General features: G+C 35.7%; 1 protein-coding gene across 1 annotated transcript in view; it reads left to right on the top strand.

Annotated features, from left to right (window-relative positions):
- Nucleotides 1-18,932, top strand: part of LOC148941870 (transcription factor Sox-9-B-like) — a 54,784-nt gene that overhangs the window by 27,262 nt on the left and 8,590 nt on the right. Inside the window, exons 3-5 of the mRNA XM_089102839.1 lie at nucleotides 5,568-5,731; nucleotides 10,353-10,425; nucleotides 14,860-15,050. Of these exons, the coding sequence (XP_088958965.1) occupies nucleotides 5,568-5,731; nucleotides 10,353-10,425; nucleotides 14,860-15,050 (428 nt within the window). The remainder of the gene's footprint in view (nucleotides 1-5,567; nucleotides 5,732-10,352; nucleotides 10,426-14,859; nucleotides 15,051-18,932) is intronic.

Here is an 18,932-nt window from a genome sequence, read left to right as displayed (position 1 = left end):
CCTCATCACCCCAAATCTCCAAAATTTTACGATTTTTCATATTCAGTGTGTATTTTTTTTTTAATTTTCCAGTTATTTCCATGTTTTGTTAAACAGTTTATGTTTGTCCATTTTAAATTATCCATGTATTATTTGTCCATGTTTTGTTAAAGTTTCCTCCACCCCAAATCTAGTGTCCTCTCCGAAATAAAGCAGAACGAGTATATTTATTCCAAAAAAAAAATGTATATTACTTCAATAACTAAATTTAAAAACGTAAAATGCAACCAAAATTGTTGTAGGGGTGACGAATCGCAAATATCTGTTAAAATATCATTTAGGGAAAGCGAAAGTGAGCGAAGTGCACAAGGTATTCGATCGGGCAAGCATGCAAGTGAAAGGAATTTCGGATACCTAAACCCCCCTGTTCTTCCCTCATTAACTCTATCGGGGGGTTTTTAAAGTGAAATTTCCAAAACTTTACGATTTTTATCTTAATCACTGCATATTCTTCATATAATTTTTCAAGTTACTTCAGGCCTTGTAAAATTGTCCTCCATCCCCCGAATCTTGGGTCCTCTCCAATATAAAAGGAAACAAAGGTATCTTTTTATTTAGGATATAAAACAAACAACTGGAACCATCATATTATTTCTAAAATTAAATTCTAGATAAGCAAAGTGCGACCAAAATTGTTGTAAGGCTGATGGACCTTAATCACATAGCCTATGTACTTTTTTTTAAATATCATTTTAGCAAAGGTGAAAGTGAGTGACTTTCAGAAAATCGGAGATTTCTGTTCCAACTTGGAGGACGTCTTCGGCAAGCCAAAATTAAGGCTTTCAAAGCGTGTTCGCCTTTCCTACCTCCATTTCTTCTCTACATGTAAAGCACAAAAGTCTCAGAGAAGGGGTTTTTTTATTTAAAAAAAAAAAAAAAAAATGAGATCGTCGTAAGTCTTCCTCTCTTGGTAGCCCAGGTTGCACCTCTTTAGCAGGGTGTTTTCAAGGGTTTTATCTGGAGCTTTTGAAATAGGATTTTTTTTTTTTTAACTTGCACTCGTTGCAAGTAGAGAAGGATTGGAGGTAAAGAGAGCCTGTAAATTTATTTTGGATTCATATTTTGGCTACAGAGCAACCTCTTTGAATTTCTTTTGTGCATTACTAGAACTTTATTAATCACTGAAAAGTCGCTTTTCTCCAATTCTACCTCTTTTTAATGGTTATCTGCATATACTAAATACTTCTTCAGTCTTATACTGAATCAAGCATAAATGATTGCACATAAGGGATGTTCCTACGAGGGCTACCCAGATTCAAAAGTCATGTTCGATGGCACGCCTCGCGTGGTTGGATTGTGCCATGGAATGTGTCGTAGGTGATGAAGGAATCAATGATCTAAGATACAGATAAGGTGGTGTAGCGTACGCAACGCTCCGTAACCCTATGCATTTGACCAGGACTGCTTCTAGGGTGGGTGGCGCCCGGGGCAAAATTAATTACGGCACCCTCCTCCGTATAAAACATATATAAATGAAAGACCCAGTGACGGTGGCCCCCAGTCACGGCGGTCCCCAGCCATGGCACTAGGGGCAGCTTAGCCCCCCCCCCTTTGAACCTCCCTGCAATTGACTGAATGATTTTTAGACCTGCATAATATATTGCATTTGATTCTTTTTATAAACAGATCTTAGGATTAGGAGCAGGGGCGGATCCAGGATTTTTTTTTTTTGGGGGGGGGGCAAAATAAGTCGATCCGATAAACTTGTGTTAGGAGCAAGTTTAATAACGGCAAACTTGCGTTAATTAGGTATATTACACTACTTTAGACTACGCTAGGGGGGGGCCCTCCTCGCCCCTCCGGATCTGCCATTGCTTAGGAGCTGTTAATTTACAACATTAACGTAATTCCTTAATCAAATAGGCAATATTTAAAAAGATTTAGGCCCAATATATATTTCCATTAATCGTAAAAGAATATCTCCTTCCACAAAAAACTATTTTATTTGACTATGGATTTAATTTGACATGTATGAAGTTGGATAATCCAATTGTTGACTTAAGATATCTTACTGGTAGTTTCATGTGACATGTAATTCAGCAGAATTGGGGTGAATTTTATCTAAAAAAGTATGTAACATAATTATGATTAATAGCGTTTTAAATAATTGTATTTGGAAAAATCAAAGTAATTTGAATTGCCACGTCCTAAATTAAAAGTCACATCCCAGAAAAGTTTTTTTCCTAGAATGCTCATAGGAACTGAATTGGCATTTTATTTCAGTTAGTTCAAAAGAAATCTTAATATGATCTAATTGTAACTATTTTTAATTTTCACTCAGGGGCGCCGATTGAAGGGAGGAGCAGGGAGTCCGTTCCCCCTAGATTTTTGTCCCTCTTAGATTTTGGAAAATACCTTTATTTTATATCTTCATCGACAAAAATTGAAAAAAGTACCCCACTCGGTATTTTGAAAAATATCTTTTTGTATTTTCATTTTTTTAAAAACTGAAAAAATCCTTGTCTCCCTCCCCTATACTTTTGTGCCTTGTGCCCTTGTTTTCACTTAGTGCTTAGCAAGTACTAGTAGCAAAAGTATTTGATGTTTTATATTTTATTCTTATTGTCATAAATAAATTAACTGTAAGTATCGATTACCTAGTTAGCTAAAAGATGAACATAAATAGATGATAATTTTGGTAAATAAAACGGTAAAAAATGGCGGAATAAATTAACGGTACATCTCGATTAACTAGTTAGCTAAACGATGAAAATAAATTAACAGTAATCTCGGTAAAAAAAAAAAAAAAAAAAAAAAAAAAAAAAAAAACGGCAATAAACGATAAAATGAATTAACGGGTAAATCTTGATTAACTAATTAGCTAAAAGATGAATATATTACCTAATACACCTTTTAAACCTAATGTCAAATATTCCAATCTCTGTCCTTGCGAATACACTGCAAGTCCCCCCCCCCTTAAGAGTCTAGATATAGACCTAGGCTGTGTACTGAACCTTGCTGATGCCAAATTTAAAAAAATTGGCATATTTCTGCACGAGGGGAAAATGTTCTAAGGGTGGCAAAAACTCAAGCGTGGCAGAAATGTGCACCCCCTTGGCGTTCTGAAATATAAATCGGGTGGCGGAAAGTGGGCGTCCCTCGGTTCTGTATATAGCAAAAAATGCGAATTGTGGGTGTGAACCTCATTTTGTGTATATCCGGTAACGATGGCGTCGATCTCCTCTAAAATCACGAAATTTTGGTTTTATGACGCCAGAAACATCAAACGCCACGAAATATCAATAATTTTTTCTTGAAGACCATACATTGAAAAAACTGATTAAATATTTTGTCCAACTTATAATTTATGTCATGATTTATATCATGATAGATATTATGATTTATATCCTAATTTATATCATGATAATTGTATCATGATTTATATTATAATTTATACCATGAATAAAATAAATTACATTATGATCAAGGTCCTTCTTTACAGAACATTTTATCTTTGATGAACATCAAGGCAAGAATCTAATCATGAAAAGTCTTGAAAATCCAATTCCAAGAATTTCGCGAAGTCTTATTTTGAATTCAATTTCTGCATTGTGACGTACATTTTATATAGATAATGATGGCGCGTGTCTTTTTAGCGAGTGGTCACCGACTTCTAGAAATCACGGACACCAGGGGGCGCGTGTCAAGGGTGCTGAAAATGTACCAAGTCTAGCAGAAATCTAGCAAGTATTGCGTGGCCTTTTCCAAGCGTGGCGAAAGTGCGCCACTCATGGTAGAGATGTGCACCAAGTGACAGAAAGTGGGCAACTCTTTTTAGTACAGAAACCAAAAACACGCGTTGCATCAGCACAATTCACCTTAGTACAAATATACATTAAGCTAAACACAATTTTATGGACACAAATACTGGTTCACAGCAGGGGCGGATCCAGGATTTTTTAGGGGGGCGCAAAATAGGTTGAACCGATAAAAAAATAAGGGGGGGGGGCTCAAAATAGGTTGATCCGATTAACTTGCGCTAGGAGCAAGTTTAATTAACGCAAACTTGAGTTAATTAAGTAAATTACACTACTTTATACTACGACAGGGAGCACGCACACCCTTCCCTCCACCCGGATCCACCACTGGTTCACAGCCAGCAAACACACGCAGGCCCTTGGTGAGTGAAAGGCCCCTGGAAAGCTTTATGATGGTTTAAATTACCAAGAAATCAATTTAAATTATTCCCTTCCCCCTCTAGATCATTCTTAGGTCTATTCATACCTGAAAACTACGATTTTCTATGTTTTCTTTGCTGTTTTAAAATTATGGATTTTGTAGGATATTACCACATTTTTGTCACTATTAGTATGTTGAATCATGTAAATAAGCAAGCAAAACAAAAGAAATCTACAACCTCTTAGCTACAACCTTTCGTCAGATAAAATAGTGTTGCAGTGTAAGGCAACCGCTTCGATAAAATGTATGATAGAAGTAAAAGGTGTAACAGTAAACTTAACAACTCTAGCATTATACAGTCCTACGTTTTTTACGTTTAAAAACTTTACGTCTTAAAAGTCTCACGTTTAAAAATCTTACACTAAAAGTCATATGTTTGGAATGTGAAAGATCCTTAACGTTTGTTAAGGTGTTGGTGACTTATGACCTTAAACTAACTCCACTGTTATAATATGACGACCTGACTTATAAAGGGAGTAAAACTACTGACAACTGAACAGATCATAAAAATTAGGTTGTAGGGTGGCACCAATAAGCCCCCCTGACCACATGTAGCTATAACCGTGGAAAAGTATCACTGTTACTTCTTGTTTACTCGCAAAAAAAAATTTTGCTCGAATTTGTTGCCTTTGCATAAAAAATGCATATGGACTTCGAAGTCCATAGAGTTACTGTTTTTACAATTTTGTAGCAACATACAGAACAGATCAAACCATGAACAAAATCTAGTTTCAAGGAGGGGAAGGGGCAAGTTCAGCCGCATAAATTAAAGGTGCGCTGAGTAAAACTTGTTTTTAGCTTCACTTTGCCACACACTCGCTCAAACTAAGGAAGTTCTATCTACTGGTTCATTTTTTTCAGTTGGCTCAAAATTGGCTTAAATTTATTCTGGTTCAGTTTCATTGAGTTCAACTTACTGACCACTTCTTCGAACTAATCAAGTTCCATCCATTGATTCAATTTACTTTGTCTCTGCTAGTTCAATTTGGTTGAGTTTACTTGAATTTTGTTCAATTTACTTCAATTTGGAACAGGTTACTTAGAGTCAATCTTTTCAGACTTATTACCTAATCAGTGGGACCAAACCAAACAAGTTCTACCTGTTCAAATTCTTTTAAACGCCTTGATTCTCAAGACGCTTAGAACTATTACAACAGAAGAAAATTGGAACGTTTAAAATTTTCATAACAGAAGGAAATCGGAAACTATCTTGTTCAATTTTTTTTTTTCCTATAAACTTTAAATTGTTTAGCATAAAATCCTTTGCATTATCACAGCCGAGTTGAAAATTTCTCTAAATGGTTTTCGGCGGAAGAATTTTTGAAAAAACTAATCTATTTTATTTACAGAGTTCTGAGCGATGAGGAAAAGGCCCCTTTTATGAAGCAAGCAGAAAAGCTGCGGGAGCTGCACAAAAAGGAACATCCAAATTATAAATACCAGCCACGCCGTCGAAAGACTGCAAAGGGGGCAGAAGAGGAAAAATCCTGCAAGGAATCTAAATTTTCAAGCGGTAATTTATTCTCTTTATTTATCATTATTTTTTTTGTAATGTTTGAGCAAGCTTTAAACACTTTCTCAATAAGCGTAACAAATAGGTCTTTGCCTCCTTTAGTCTTAGCCGAGCGGTTTACACACTGAACTTGCAACGCCATGCCCTTTAGAACTGGAGTTCGAGTCCTGGTGTTACCAATTATTTTGCAAAGGACAGGGATCAGTGATGTAACTCTATAAGCCTAGCCAGAATCGACCCAGCTCTATATAGATACCTGGGGAAGGTATGTATGAAAGGTGTAAGGAAGCCTAAGATAGCTGGCCCTGAACAACTCAGTTAACCTCCTGGCTGCAGGGTTGTAAAACGGAGAACAGCACCGTTGTTTCGTATTGTGAAGTCTGTAACCGTTTCTTTACCTACCTCCTTTAAGCACTTACTCTTTGATTTAATGACTTAACCTCTATTTAACCTCTCGAACCTCAGTCGTTCAGATTGATTCCTATTTTATAGGATAAAGAGAATATAGGAATTTTGGCTAATGTTTAATATTTATGTAGTGAGTAACAGTAAATTTTTGGATGGTTTACCGATAGTATCCCCTCTGTCTTCATCATCACCCACTTCCACACATCTAACCGAAAAAGGTGGTTCAAGATTATCAAAGCCCAAAACCCCAAGGCCAGAACAAAATTTGCACTTTACTGAAAAAAATATAAATGTTTTTACTTTTATAACTTTAATAAATCAAATAATATTAACATTATGATTACTAAATATCAGTATATGTATGTTAAACTGATAATGCCCATTCATTTGTATTTTTTCAGTAAAGTGCAAATTTTGTTCTGGCCTTCGGAAGGCATAGGGGTTTTGCGCCCAACTTATGTTAATTTCTGCTCGTTTTGAGTTTGAATCGGTTATTTATTGTAATTTCTGTTCGTTTTGGGCTTCATTTATTTATCGATGCTGATTTGTCGTAGTTTCACGCTTGGTAGATTATTTGTTTTTGTTTTTGCTCATTTTTTGTTTACTGGAGTTCTTTACACTTCTTTGAAAAACTTATTTTGTGGAAAACATTTTTTAAATTAATTTCTGTTCGTTTTATATTGACATAGTCTTTTCAGGGAAAAAGGAAATAATGCTTTAAATATTTTCGTTTTTTAAGACTTTATAGTTTCTGAGATGCCTTATTGGGAATTAGCATTATCACAGTGCATTTTGATGTAATATTGAGGCAACATTTTTTTTTTAAAAATAATGGGTAAATGGGAGGGTGGGCGTGGGAGGATGGGAGTGGAAGGAGGATTAGTTGCCCTCCAATCACTTTCGACTATTAAAAAGGGCATCAGCCCTTTCTATTTTCAATCGAATGAGCCCTTTTCGAAGTTCCCACGACACCTCCTTCGATACGAAGTGCCCTGGTCTAAACAACAACAACAACAAAAAATATCACTAATCACTTTCGACTATTAAAGAGGGTACTAGCCCTTTGAATTCAAATCGAATGAGCGCTTTTTCAAGTTTCTACGACAAAGATTTCAATAAAAACCTTATATACCCCCAGGGCATAACTTATAACACTGGCCCTGAGGGTTGCGGGGGAGTGTCCTCCTCAAAAACATATTTTCTATCTGGAAATCAACTACGCTAAACAAAATGTCTGTCTCAAAATTTTTATTGGATGTGTTTGGGAGAATGATGGGTGGGGAGGGGGGGGGCTAGTGGCCCTCCAATCAATTTTGACTATTAAAAAGGGCACTAGCCTTTTGAATTTCCAATCGAATGAGCTTTTTTGAAGTTTTTACGACAACGCCTTCTATGGAAACCTTATATGCCCCCAGGGCATAACTTAAAACCCATGCCCTGAGGGTTGTGTGGGAGTACCCTCCTCAAAAACATATTTTCTATCTGGAAATCAACTACGCTGAACAAAATGGTCATCTAAAAATTTTGATTGGATTTCTTTGGGGGAATGATGGGCGTGAGGGGCGGCTAGTTGCCCTCCAATCACTTTCGACTATTAGAAAGGGCACTAGACCTTTGAATTTCCAATCGAATGAGCCTTTTTTGAAGTTTCAACGACAACGCCTTCTATAAAAACCTTACATGCCCCCGGGACATAACTGAAAACCCGTGCCCTGAGGGTTGTGGGGGAGTGTCCTCCTCAAAAACGTATTTTCTATTTGGAAATCAACTACGCTGAACAAAATGGTTATCTCAAAATTTTGATTGGATGTGTCTGGGGGAATGATGGGCGTGGGGGGGATAGATGCCTTCCAATCACTTGTCGAAAAATTATTTTGATAAGTGTCTGATCTCAGTACCTATCAGAAAAATGATTAAAAAGTTAGAAAAAATGCCAAGTTTTGCCAAACGCCAGATGGTACTGATAGTTTTATTTTTCCAACCCTAGCACCAGACACCACTTTGGTAAGTTGCCCAAACTCTTTGATCTTAGTAACATAGATGGATTTCAAATTCCTATCATTCCATCTGTAAGGTCAGGTCTCAATTTTTAACAACCACGGTGGAATATGATGTCTGTATCACGTCAAGGTGTCACTCGTTTGGCCTCTTTAGAAAAATTTGGAAAACTTAGGCCTCTCTAATTTTCATTAGTTTTTTTTGTCTAGGATTAATTAATTTCTGCTTATTTTTGATCTTATAAACTTTATTTCATAAACTTTTAATATCTTTTTTTAGTTATTGTTTAAATGACGCGTGTCTCTTTCCCCTCTTTAAAAGGCCTTGAAGGCTTTACGGGGATTAGTACCATGTGTCTATTTTCTGCTGAATTTTTTATGAATAAATCTAGTCTTATCCATCTCTCAATGATTTTCACCTCCTAAAACGTGTGAAAGCATCTTTAAAACAGTAGAGAAGCTTCCAAAATATCGCATATAGATGGGTTGCCGCCGTTTGAAAGGCATGCACATGTGTGACCGATATACCACACGTGGTGTGAAGAGGTTTGATGTGGCTGAAAGAGGCAAGTATGACCGAGTGAGTGGCACGACAAGAAATACTTTGTGTGGCGGAGCAACGGGACATCACTCGAAATGTATGCTTTAAGTTTCTGGAACTATTTAAAGTTTAACCCCCTTCTAAGAGTGAATGCATTTCTAAAATAATAACTCCTAAAGAAAAGGCTGTATTTCAGCCTGAATTTTATATTCGAGGCATTAAATATTATTAATAGAATTAAATAACACATTGAATCTGTTATCAAGAACAACAATTAAAATCAAATTGAAAAAGAAATTTTCATTCATTTAAAAATTAAACGTTAAAAATTACTTTTTCATATTAAATTAAAATTTAATCTAAATCAATTTACAAATTAAATTGAAAAATTAAGTATGGTAAAACGTATTGAAGTTACACATTATAAAACAACATTTAAATTCCAAAAACCGTGTTTATTTCGTCAGTTTCATCGCTTTAAGTTAGATTCTAAAAAAGTGCCTGAAAAATAATATAAAGCTCTGTTTCCTAAATGTTTCCATTTCGTCCTCTGCCAAGACGAAGTTTAATTAATTTTAGCTACACTTTTGTCAGTAATAGTGTACTCAGTAGGGGTACTCCAAGGACCACAAATTTTAAATTAAGTTTCTATCGTCAATCCAAGTAGATTGTTTCTTTTTCCTACACTTTAAAACCGACTGCAATTAAAAGAAACTTTGATATATCTTTTTTCGACGTTGAAAAAGTCATGTACTCGAAGAAATTGTTCGTCTAAAGGTTTACGTGTCAAGCTTTTTCGATCAAGAAATTTTCATAAAGTGCCCTGGGTAGTGAAAAAAAATCTGATTGTTTGATTTGCTTAAAAGGAAACTTATACAACCATATTTATATTAAAGAATCAGATAAAAATCAAAAATTTAACTTTTAGTAAAAAAATATTTTTAGTGGTGGCAGGTGTCACATGAAAAAAAAACGAAACATGAAAGTAAGTAAAAATAAGCTAAAAATAAATAGCCCAAAACAGCTTAAGAAGATGTAACTTTATTTTGAAGTTTTTTGTCTTTGGGAGAGAACAGATTGTTAGTTTTTTAATTATTTACGGATGATAAACGCTGTCAAGTTCTGTTGATTTGTTTTGCTTATTTATTTTCATAGTTTATCGTGACAACACTGACACAAGCGTGTTACTGCCCTTAAAATATTCATAATTAGGAAACAACCAAATAAATCATCTTAGAAAGTCATAGTTTTCTGTTATGAAAAGATCCAAGATGTATCCAAGGGACAAAATGTTTTCAAGCGGAATACCAGTTTTATTTCTGTACGTTTTAATGTAAAATTTGCGCTTTACTTTCACCTTTAATAGGTTTCTGCTACCGCTGCATCCACGTTTTAACAACATTTTTCTTTAAACTTAATATGGTTCTTTTTCCAAAATATCCAAACCAAATACAAAATTAACTAGAATTTACCTGGAATCAGCAGCCCGAGTACCGCTATTTATTGGTTTGAATTACAACCTCAGTTGTTATTCTAACCGACGCTGTCAGTATTACAGACATTTTGAACAATACCTTTTGATTATGGGTTGTCATAAATGTCATTTCTTAGTGTTTCTATAATCTCTAACTAATATGAGAAATAAGATTTAAAAAAATGTTAAATTCGTTTTCAGGAGAAAGGACAAAAGTCACCGTCTCGTTTCCACAAAATGCAGTACCGTTCCCCCAACGACCTCCAAATTACAGGTAAGTGCTGAAAGCTTATTCAAATTCGAAAGCCTTTAGAGGTCGTAACGGTCATTAAGGGCCTGTGTTAATACAACTTTCTGTCGGATGTTTTTCAAGACAAGGTGGCAGTGGATGAATCCTTATTTACATATGGGATAATTGATGTTTGTTTTGAGTTTCAAAACTGCCCCCGGGTTTTATTTGATTTTTTATTTAACTTATGTAGCCTATTCTAATAAACTTTTTTGAAAATGGCATGCATCCCAGTGGCGGATCCAGGGGGGCGCGCCCCCCTAGCGTAGTCTGAAGTAGTGTAATTTACTTAATTAACGCAAGTTTGCGTTAATTAAACTTGCTCGTAACGCAATTTTATCGGATCAACCTTTTTTGTGCCCCCCCCCCTAATTTTTTTTTATCGGATCAACCTATTTTGCGCCCCCCCCCCCCCCAAAAAAAAAAAAAAAATCCTGGATCCGCCCCCGATGCATCCAAGGCACTAGCCGGTTCAGTTATGCTTATATTAACTGGCTAATTGCTTTAGTCCTTTATCATGTAGTCTGTAGTCCTGTATAGGGCCATGGAGGAGGGGGTATATATATGTAGGGCCACGTCATAATCTATCACTGGACAAAATAATCTCTAAGAAATAGCCAAAAACCGATTGCCTTTTCTTATGTCATCAATAATTTTTCCATTTATTGAAGTTGTGTTCTGTCAGTACTTAATAGAATGCCACTCGAAATGAAACTGGGGGTCTCAGAAGTCATCCGTTCTTGATGGGCCGCAAGCATCTCTTAGCAAACATTACCCAGGGGGTCTTATGATTTGGCTGTAGGCGAAAGTTCCATCTGATATCTCAACGGTGTTTTTACTAATCTTTATATATTTCATATGGTGAATCACCACTGGTGAGCACAAATATAAACAGATCCATGAGCATTCCTTTAGAGTTCTTACTTGAAATCTCTGCTTTACCAATTTCTGACATTTTCAATTCATGATTGCACCATATTTGTGGCTGCTTTCCACCCTTTCCTAAATAGCACACATTTTCTTATGCCATCAACCTTAAAATTAACATCCCTTATAGATTTAAAGCAGTAATTTTATTGTAGGCTATGTATTTTTTTTCAGAATTCTGTATTTTAAACTTTTGGATACTGTTAGTAAGGGTTTTGCTTTGCTTGTCGTTCATTGTAATATGTGAAAAATGTATGAATATGAAAATTTACAAGCATCAGCACCTAGAAGATTGGTCATTCAGTGCGCTAACTCCCCTCTCCCTTCTAACTGCAAACAAAGAACGCACTAAAATAAATAAAAAATATAACCAACAGCATAACCGCATACGCCAACAATAAGATCCAATTTTAATCCTTTTGTTCCTTGTCATTTGAAACAGAATACCCTTCCCCGACTCTGCTCGAGAATACCACTCGTTTGTCACCTTCCAAAGACTCGTAATTTTTTTTTTTTTTTTTTTTTTTTTTTGTGATAAATTTTTCCTTGACGTATATAGTGTAATCCATTTTTTTTTATTATTATTATATTTATAGATGCTGTGATTCATTGCAGTTTGATAAAACTTATTTAATGAACTCTCCTTGTTTTTTTATTGTTTTTTTTTATCCATTTTATGAATCAAATGCTTCATATTTTAAGAGTTTAAATGTTTATGCTTAAATGTTTGTGTTTATACGTTTAAATGTTGATGTTATATTTATATGTTTAAATGTTAACAGTTTAAATCTTTATTGTCTATGTGATCTTTTCAAAACCCCCCTCCTGCAGGCCATGGAGCCTTTGTGGGGTTTGTAGATTGTTGCGTAATTAATTTACTGTTATATGGAAAATAAATCTATCTAATAAATAAATAAAAAAATTGTTATAGACTAATGACGAAAGCATAAGCCATATATCGAATATGTGTCTAAGCCTCTCTTAAAACGAGTAAAAATCTGTACTGGCTTGACTTTCCTTTTGCCTCCTAAAAATGTAATCGGTTGCCTTTGGTTGTTTCCCAGCCAACTAGTCAGATCTTTGTAATTTTTCTATCCTGCTTTGTAAATCATTCTCTGCGCGGTTTTTCTTTAATATTTATGCAAAACCCCAGGGGCTACAGTCTCAAAAAGTCTCAAATAACCTAATTGAAGATTGTTTTTTAATGCAGGTAGCTCGATAACAAAGTGATGTGTTTTAATTTATTTATTTTTTTTACTGAATAGAAATTTGAAAATCAAAATTGACCAGCTGTCAAAATGATGGGAAAACTTGCTACTGTGTAAGATCCAAAAATCCATTCAGAAAGGGCCACCAATAATCATAAAAATACAAAAACAAAGGCTGGATAATCAGAAAAAGCCTCCGAGATACAAGAATATTCACCTTCCTTTTTATTTTTCGTTGAAATGTAGAATATTCAGCTAAGTATATTGGTAGGAAGATCCCCACACAAGAAGTTTTTTCAACTGTACAATGAATCCAGAGAAATAGTAAGAAGGTTTCCCTTCCCCCTCTTTCTCGTGAAAGATGATATTTTCCTAAATTTCTGAGCACTTCCGTTTCAAATCATAAAAAATTTTTTCGCCTCCTCCCCACCATAATTATCCTAATATCCCGCGTACGTGCCTGAATAAATCCCAAAATTTGGGTATAAAATGTTTTTATTTTAAGTAGAAAACCCTCTTCTCAAGGAGAAACCATAAGACCTGAATAGCTTTCCCTTAAACCCAAGATATTTGCGTCCAAGCACGTCACTTCGCATCCTTTCAGAATCATTTATTGAACCTTTGAACAAACAAAACTAATTCTTTGTATTGCTGTCAATATTGAAACATTGTTTGAAAGTTCAATATTTATGCAACAGAAGTTTGATATCATTATCACCATCCATGGGCAATCTGTCTAAATTGAGTACTTTTTGAATAATCAGCTCCCAATTTCTGCTGACCTAGATGCCAAAGTCTTCACAAGTAAGGGAAAAATACCCATATGCATTTTTTTTTTCAAAGTCACAAGACTTGATTTTTCGTAATCTGCACATTCTAAATGGAAAATACAATACGTATCATTTATTATTTATCAATGTAGTAGGCTTTGGATTGACATGCCGCTATTTGCATAAGCAAGTATTGCTTTTCATTTACAATGAAACTGGATGATTGATAGCTCTTCTGGATAAACACATTTTATTTTCCTGTCACTAAGAGAAATTAATACAATCATAAATTTAACTTTTAATCTTAGATTGAATTAATGCAACTATTTTTGTTAATAAAGCCCTTTTTTGGGCGTCACCTCGTTCAAAAATCATACAGACCATGTGGTCTATCTTGCGTGCAACTTATGTTGGTGGCTATGGTGGCCTGTTTTGAAACTCATCAATCTTGGCTGATTTCACGAATTCGCCATTATCTCTTGTGCTTTTTTCTCATTAAAAGTTAGTTTACTATGCGAAATGGAGCAAATTGAAAACAAAACAAGTAAAATATTTTTGTGCATAGCCTAGGCTATATTTGACCCTGTTACATAGGAGGAGGTCTGTGACGCATTTGCGACGGCAATGATTATTGTATTTTTTGTTGTCGTTTAGTGAACTATTTATTGTGGGCAGGCACGCACGCAGAAATTTTTTTAGGGGGGGAAGTCTTCAAATCCCTTATTCTGTTAGAAGTCAGAAAATTATGGGAATAAAAAAAATCGTGATATTTCGGGGGGGGGGCGAAGGCCCCACCCCTTCTTATGTGTCTGATTGTGGGGGTCGAGGGGTCACTACATCCAAGAATCATGTGGATCAGGTGGTCTGTCTTGTATACAACTTTTGGCAATCGCTATGGTGGCCTTTTTTGAAACACATAAAGCTTGGCTGATTTTGTGGGTTTGCCATTTTTTGTGGTCATTTCTCAGTACAAGTTAGTTCATACTGTCAAATTAAGCCTATTTGAAAAAAAAACAAAGAAAATAAGCAATTTTCCGTTCATAGCGTATTTTATATCTGGTCTCACTATGAGAGGGGGGGGGGTTGGGATACAGTTGTGACGGCAGCCATGATTGTATTTGGAAAGAGCACTGAGTGGAATTTCTTTTTTCCTGCCTGATGTCTTTCCTCTACTATGCGTCTACCCTATAACGTACCCATGCAAGTGATTTTCAATTACTTAGATCAATTTTGTCTGGGGAGGGGGGGGGGAGGGATAGACAGGAATGGTTTATTTAATTTTCTTTCAAAGCTTAACTTGAAATTCACAATGGGTTGGCAGTGTCACCTGGTTTCTAAGAGTGAATGTGGAAGTTGGAATGAAAATCAATCCAACGAAACTGTAATAATCATTTATGCAGTAAATTGAAGGGGCTAAGGGGTTACACTTAGCAATCTGTTGGGCAATTAGGGTTATCAATTATGAGCTTTACGTAGAGTACCATCTTTGTTACCTCATATATGTTTTGTTTCAGCTGCTATAAACATCTGCAACCGCAGCACGCATTTGAATTGAACTCTTCGTCCATACCTCCTATATCAAACATTGGCTATGTTACACCTTCCCCAGCAAATAGTTCAAAATCAAGCTGTACATCGTCAACCCCACCTCTTTCCCCAGTTACCCAGCCTGGACCAAGTAACTGCAGTCAAGTTTCTCAAAATGGTAAGCCGTTTAAAGTGTAGTAACACTCATAATATAACAGCGAGATGTTATATATAAGCATTGGCTGCCTTTTTAGCTCGATCTACCTTAGTTCAGAGGCCAAAATGCACGGCTTACCCCCTCTTTTGCCACAAAGAATGTCAGCTATGGATTAGCTAGTCTTTAGTTTTATTTAATTTTGAATTAATCTTTTAAATTATGCTTAACTAATCTTATGTGTTGCCTAAGCATGTCTTGTGATAAAGTATAAGGACTTAGTTCCGATCTGAAACACATGCAGAGGTACATCCTACTAATAACTGGGTAATTTCAGGGCCGCAAAGGTATTGTTCTATTTCTGAGAGCTGTATTTTATTCTTTGATCTTGAGTTAACTTTTTAGTTTAAAGTAAGCTAGTGCTAATGGCTTTCAGAGTATTTTTATTTCATGACAAAATAGAGGTATTGAATTGTAAAAGTAGAAAATGGTCTATAGCACACTGTTGGGGTTCCACCTCTGTTTCTTTTCTTTTCAGATAAATAACTTGTTTTCGTTCTAATTAGATTTGCTTAGATTTGCCTCTAGTATAATTTTAATGACGATTTAAAAGTCTCGTTGCTAAGCTATAGTTGTGTTGCAATAAGTAAGCTTTGAAGTAAATTCTATTTTTGTACTTCCTGGTTTGAGTCATTGAATAATAGGGCTGGGAAGGTAGAATTGGTTATGAATGGGGATTGAGATTATTGGCTGGGCCAAGTGAAGGTCCACCCCTATGAACAGTGCTGTGAAGATTATTATTTTTGATTTAGTCAGCGTTTAGACCCCGTTCGGGGTAACATATTTTTGTGTTATTATTGTGACCCTTGTAAAGAATACAAGTAAGATATTTTCTACAAACTGTGTACTAGTTTCCAGAACCCAGATAGGGTAGGACTAGAGTTAAGAGATACGATCATTATTAAATTGACAGGGGGATTTGTTACCTCCAAGGAGAGAGTTAGAGATTTTCTAGCCGTAACCCAAGGCGGGTGCATTTGGCTTTAGAAAGTGGCCATTTGACCACTCGATCGCGTTATCATACCCTGGGACAGGGTATACCGTAAATCGGGCACTGACATACCCGATAGATACGGAACCGTTGGGGTAAGAGCGGGAATCTCACTAAAATTTGGGCCGACAAGGGGTTCTCCCCCTCAAGTAAGTGGCATAGCAACCTTTTTGCGCCATTTTTGTACCAATAAGCGGCGACCCCCGTACCTTACACCCAATACACACACAGAAATGTAGTCAGGGGTACCTGAGGGCATCCCAAATTATTGGTTGATTTGAGCGTCCTAGATATAGTACTCATCAACTACATAATTGACGAGTCAATATCCGACATTTCTCCCAACACAGCTGATGCCAAAAGGGTGGACACGGTGTGTCTCATGGCATCGGTAAAACCAAGCCAACTATAGATCTGGCTATGAGATTAAATAAAAAAATCAAGCTTTTTCAACTGAAAGTAAGGAGCAACATTAAAACTTAAAAAGAACAGAAATTATTACGTATATAAGGGGGTTCGCCCCCTAGTCAATACCTCACTCTTTACGCTAAAGTTCAAATTTTGTTCCAATCACGAATCCCTGAACCACAAAGGCCAGTTAATTAGAACAGATAGCTCTTTTGAAAGTACTAAAACAAACTTTAGCGTAAAGAGTAAGGTATTGACTAGGGGGAGATCCAACTTATATACGTACTGATTTCTGTTCGTTTTAAGTTTTAATGTTGCTCCTTACTTTCAGTTGATAAAACTTGTTTTTTTATTTAATATCTAATCATTTTTTATATAATGCTGGGAAATCCGGCGCCTCCTTCAAAGAAATGTCCCTTCTCCCAAGGAAAGATCCTCCATGGAAAGATCTTCCCACGCAATTCACCACGTAGATCAGCGTAACAGTAGGGTTTTCTGTTACGCTGAATCTGATGGTTTGATTTTCATTAAGATTCTATCACTATTAGGGAGTGTTTCCCCCTTTTTTTGAAAATAAGGCAAATTTTTTCAGGCTCGTAACTTTTGGTGGGTTAGACTAAATTTTATGAAACTTATATATTTGAAATCAGCATTATAATCCAATTCTTTTGATATTAAATAAAAAAAACAAGTTTTTTTAAACTGAAAGTAAGGAGCGACATTAAAACTTAAAACGAACAGAAATTATTCCGTATATGAAAGGGGCTGTTCCCTCCTCAACGCCTCACTCTTTACGCTAAAGTTTTTTATTGTTTAAAAAAATTGTGAGAAAGAGTCTAACTTTAGCGTAAAGAGCGAGGTGTTGAGGAGGGACAGCCCTTTCATATACGGAATAATTTCTGTTCGTTTTAAGTTTTAATGTCGCTCCTTACTTTCAGTTTAAAAAACTTGTTTTTTTTATTTAATTTCTGATCGTTTTTTAGTTAATGCAGCTTTTATTTGCATAAAAATTTCACTTTTCTTTTGCTAAATGGATGTCTTTACAAATTAACTTACGTAACTAACTTCTATATTCGTATATTTTTCTTCTGGGAAAAAATACAAAGTTGCAGATTTTTGTAGATATGAGCTTGAAACCTATGTAAAAGAGTTTTCTGATACGCTGAATTCTGACAGTGTAATTTTCATTGAAATTCTTTCACTTGTAGGGGATGTTTCCCCCCTTTTTAAAAAATCAAGTAAATTTTCTCAGGCCTGTAGCCTTTGATGAGTAATACTAAACTTAATAAAATTTATATATTTAGGATCAGCATTACAAACACATTCTTTTTATACATTTATTGACATCAAAATTCCGTTTTTAAAAGTTTCGATTACTATTGAGCCGTATCGCTTGTTTTTTTATTGTTTTTATATTACGTATATGTTATTACGTATATGAAGGGGTTCTCCCCTTAGTCAATACCACGGTCTTTACGTTAAAAGTTAAAAAAAAAATTTGATTCACAAACCCCTGAATCACAAAGGCCTTTTAATTAGAATAGATAGATCTTTTGAAAGAACTAAAAAAAACTGTAGCGTAACGCGCGAGGTTTTGACTTGGGGGAGAACCCCCTCACATACGTTATAATTTCTGTTCGTTTTAATTTCTAATATTCTTTTTTACATTTCAGTTGAAAAAACTTGTTTTTTTTATTTAATTTCTGATCGTCTAATGATCGATTTAATTTCTAATGCTTGGAAATCCGGCGCCCCCTTCATAGCAATGTCTCTTACCCCAAATAAACATCCACCACGGAAATATTCTCCATAGTAACCCCCTGCTCTAGCCCCCCCCCCCCAGAAAAAATCCTTCCTGAAAATGGTTGTATACTTCCCAATAACCAATAAATAATGCTGGGAAGTCCGGCGCCCTCTTCATGGCAATTTCACTTCCCCCATAAAAACTTCCATCATGAACAGATCCTCCAACATAACCACCGACCCATCCATCCCTCCCACTACCAGAAAAAAAAACTCCTGAAAACTTCTGTATATTTCCCAATAACCAATAGGCCTACTATGTTAACATTGGGTAAAGTTCATAACTTTTAGCCCTCCCTCTGGGAACTTTTGGAGATTATGTCACCCTAAAAGACATATTTATCATATTTTCGAGCATGCTGAACAAAATGGCTATCTCGAAATTTTGATCGGGTGACTTTGGGAAAAAATAAGCGTGGGAGGGGGCCTAGTTGCCCTCCATTTTTTTTCGTCACTTAAAAAGGGAACTAGAACTTTTAATTTCCGTTCCAATGAGCCCTCCCATGATGTTCTAGGACCACTGGGTCGATACTATCACCCCTGGGGAAAAAAAAAAAATAAAATAAACACGCATCCGTGATCTGTCTTCTGGAAAAAAATGTAAAAGTCCACATTTTGTAGATATGAGCTTCAAACCTCTACAG

The sequence above is a fragment of the Artemia sp. Qi Xiang Cuo genome, chromosome 17 (assembly GCF_049724085.1).
Source record: "Artemia sp. Qi Xiang Cuo chromosome 17, ASM4972408v1, whole genome shotgun sequence".
Taxonomy (NCBI): Eukaryota; Metazoa; Arthropoda; class Branchiopoda; order Anostraca; family Artemiidae; genus Artemia; species Artemia sp. Qi Xiang Cuo.
Note: the sequence above shows the minus strand (reverse complement) of the source record. Positions and strands in the feature narration are given on the sequence as shown.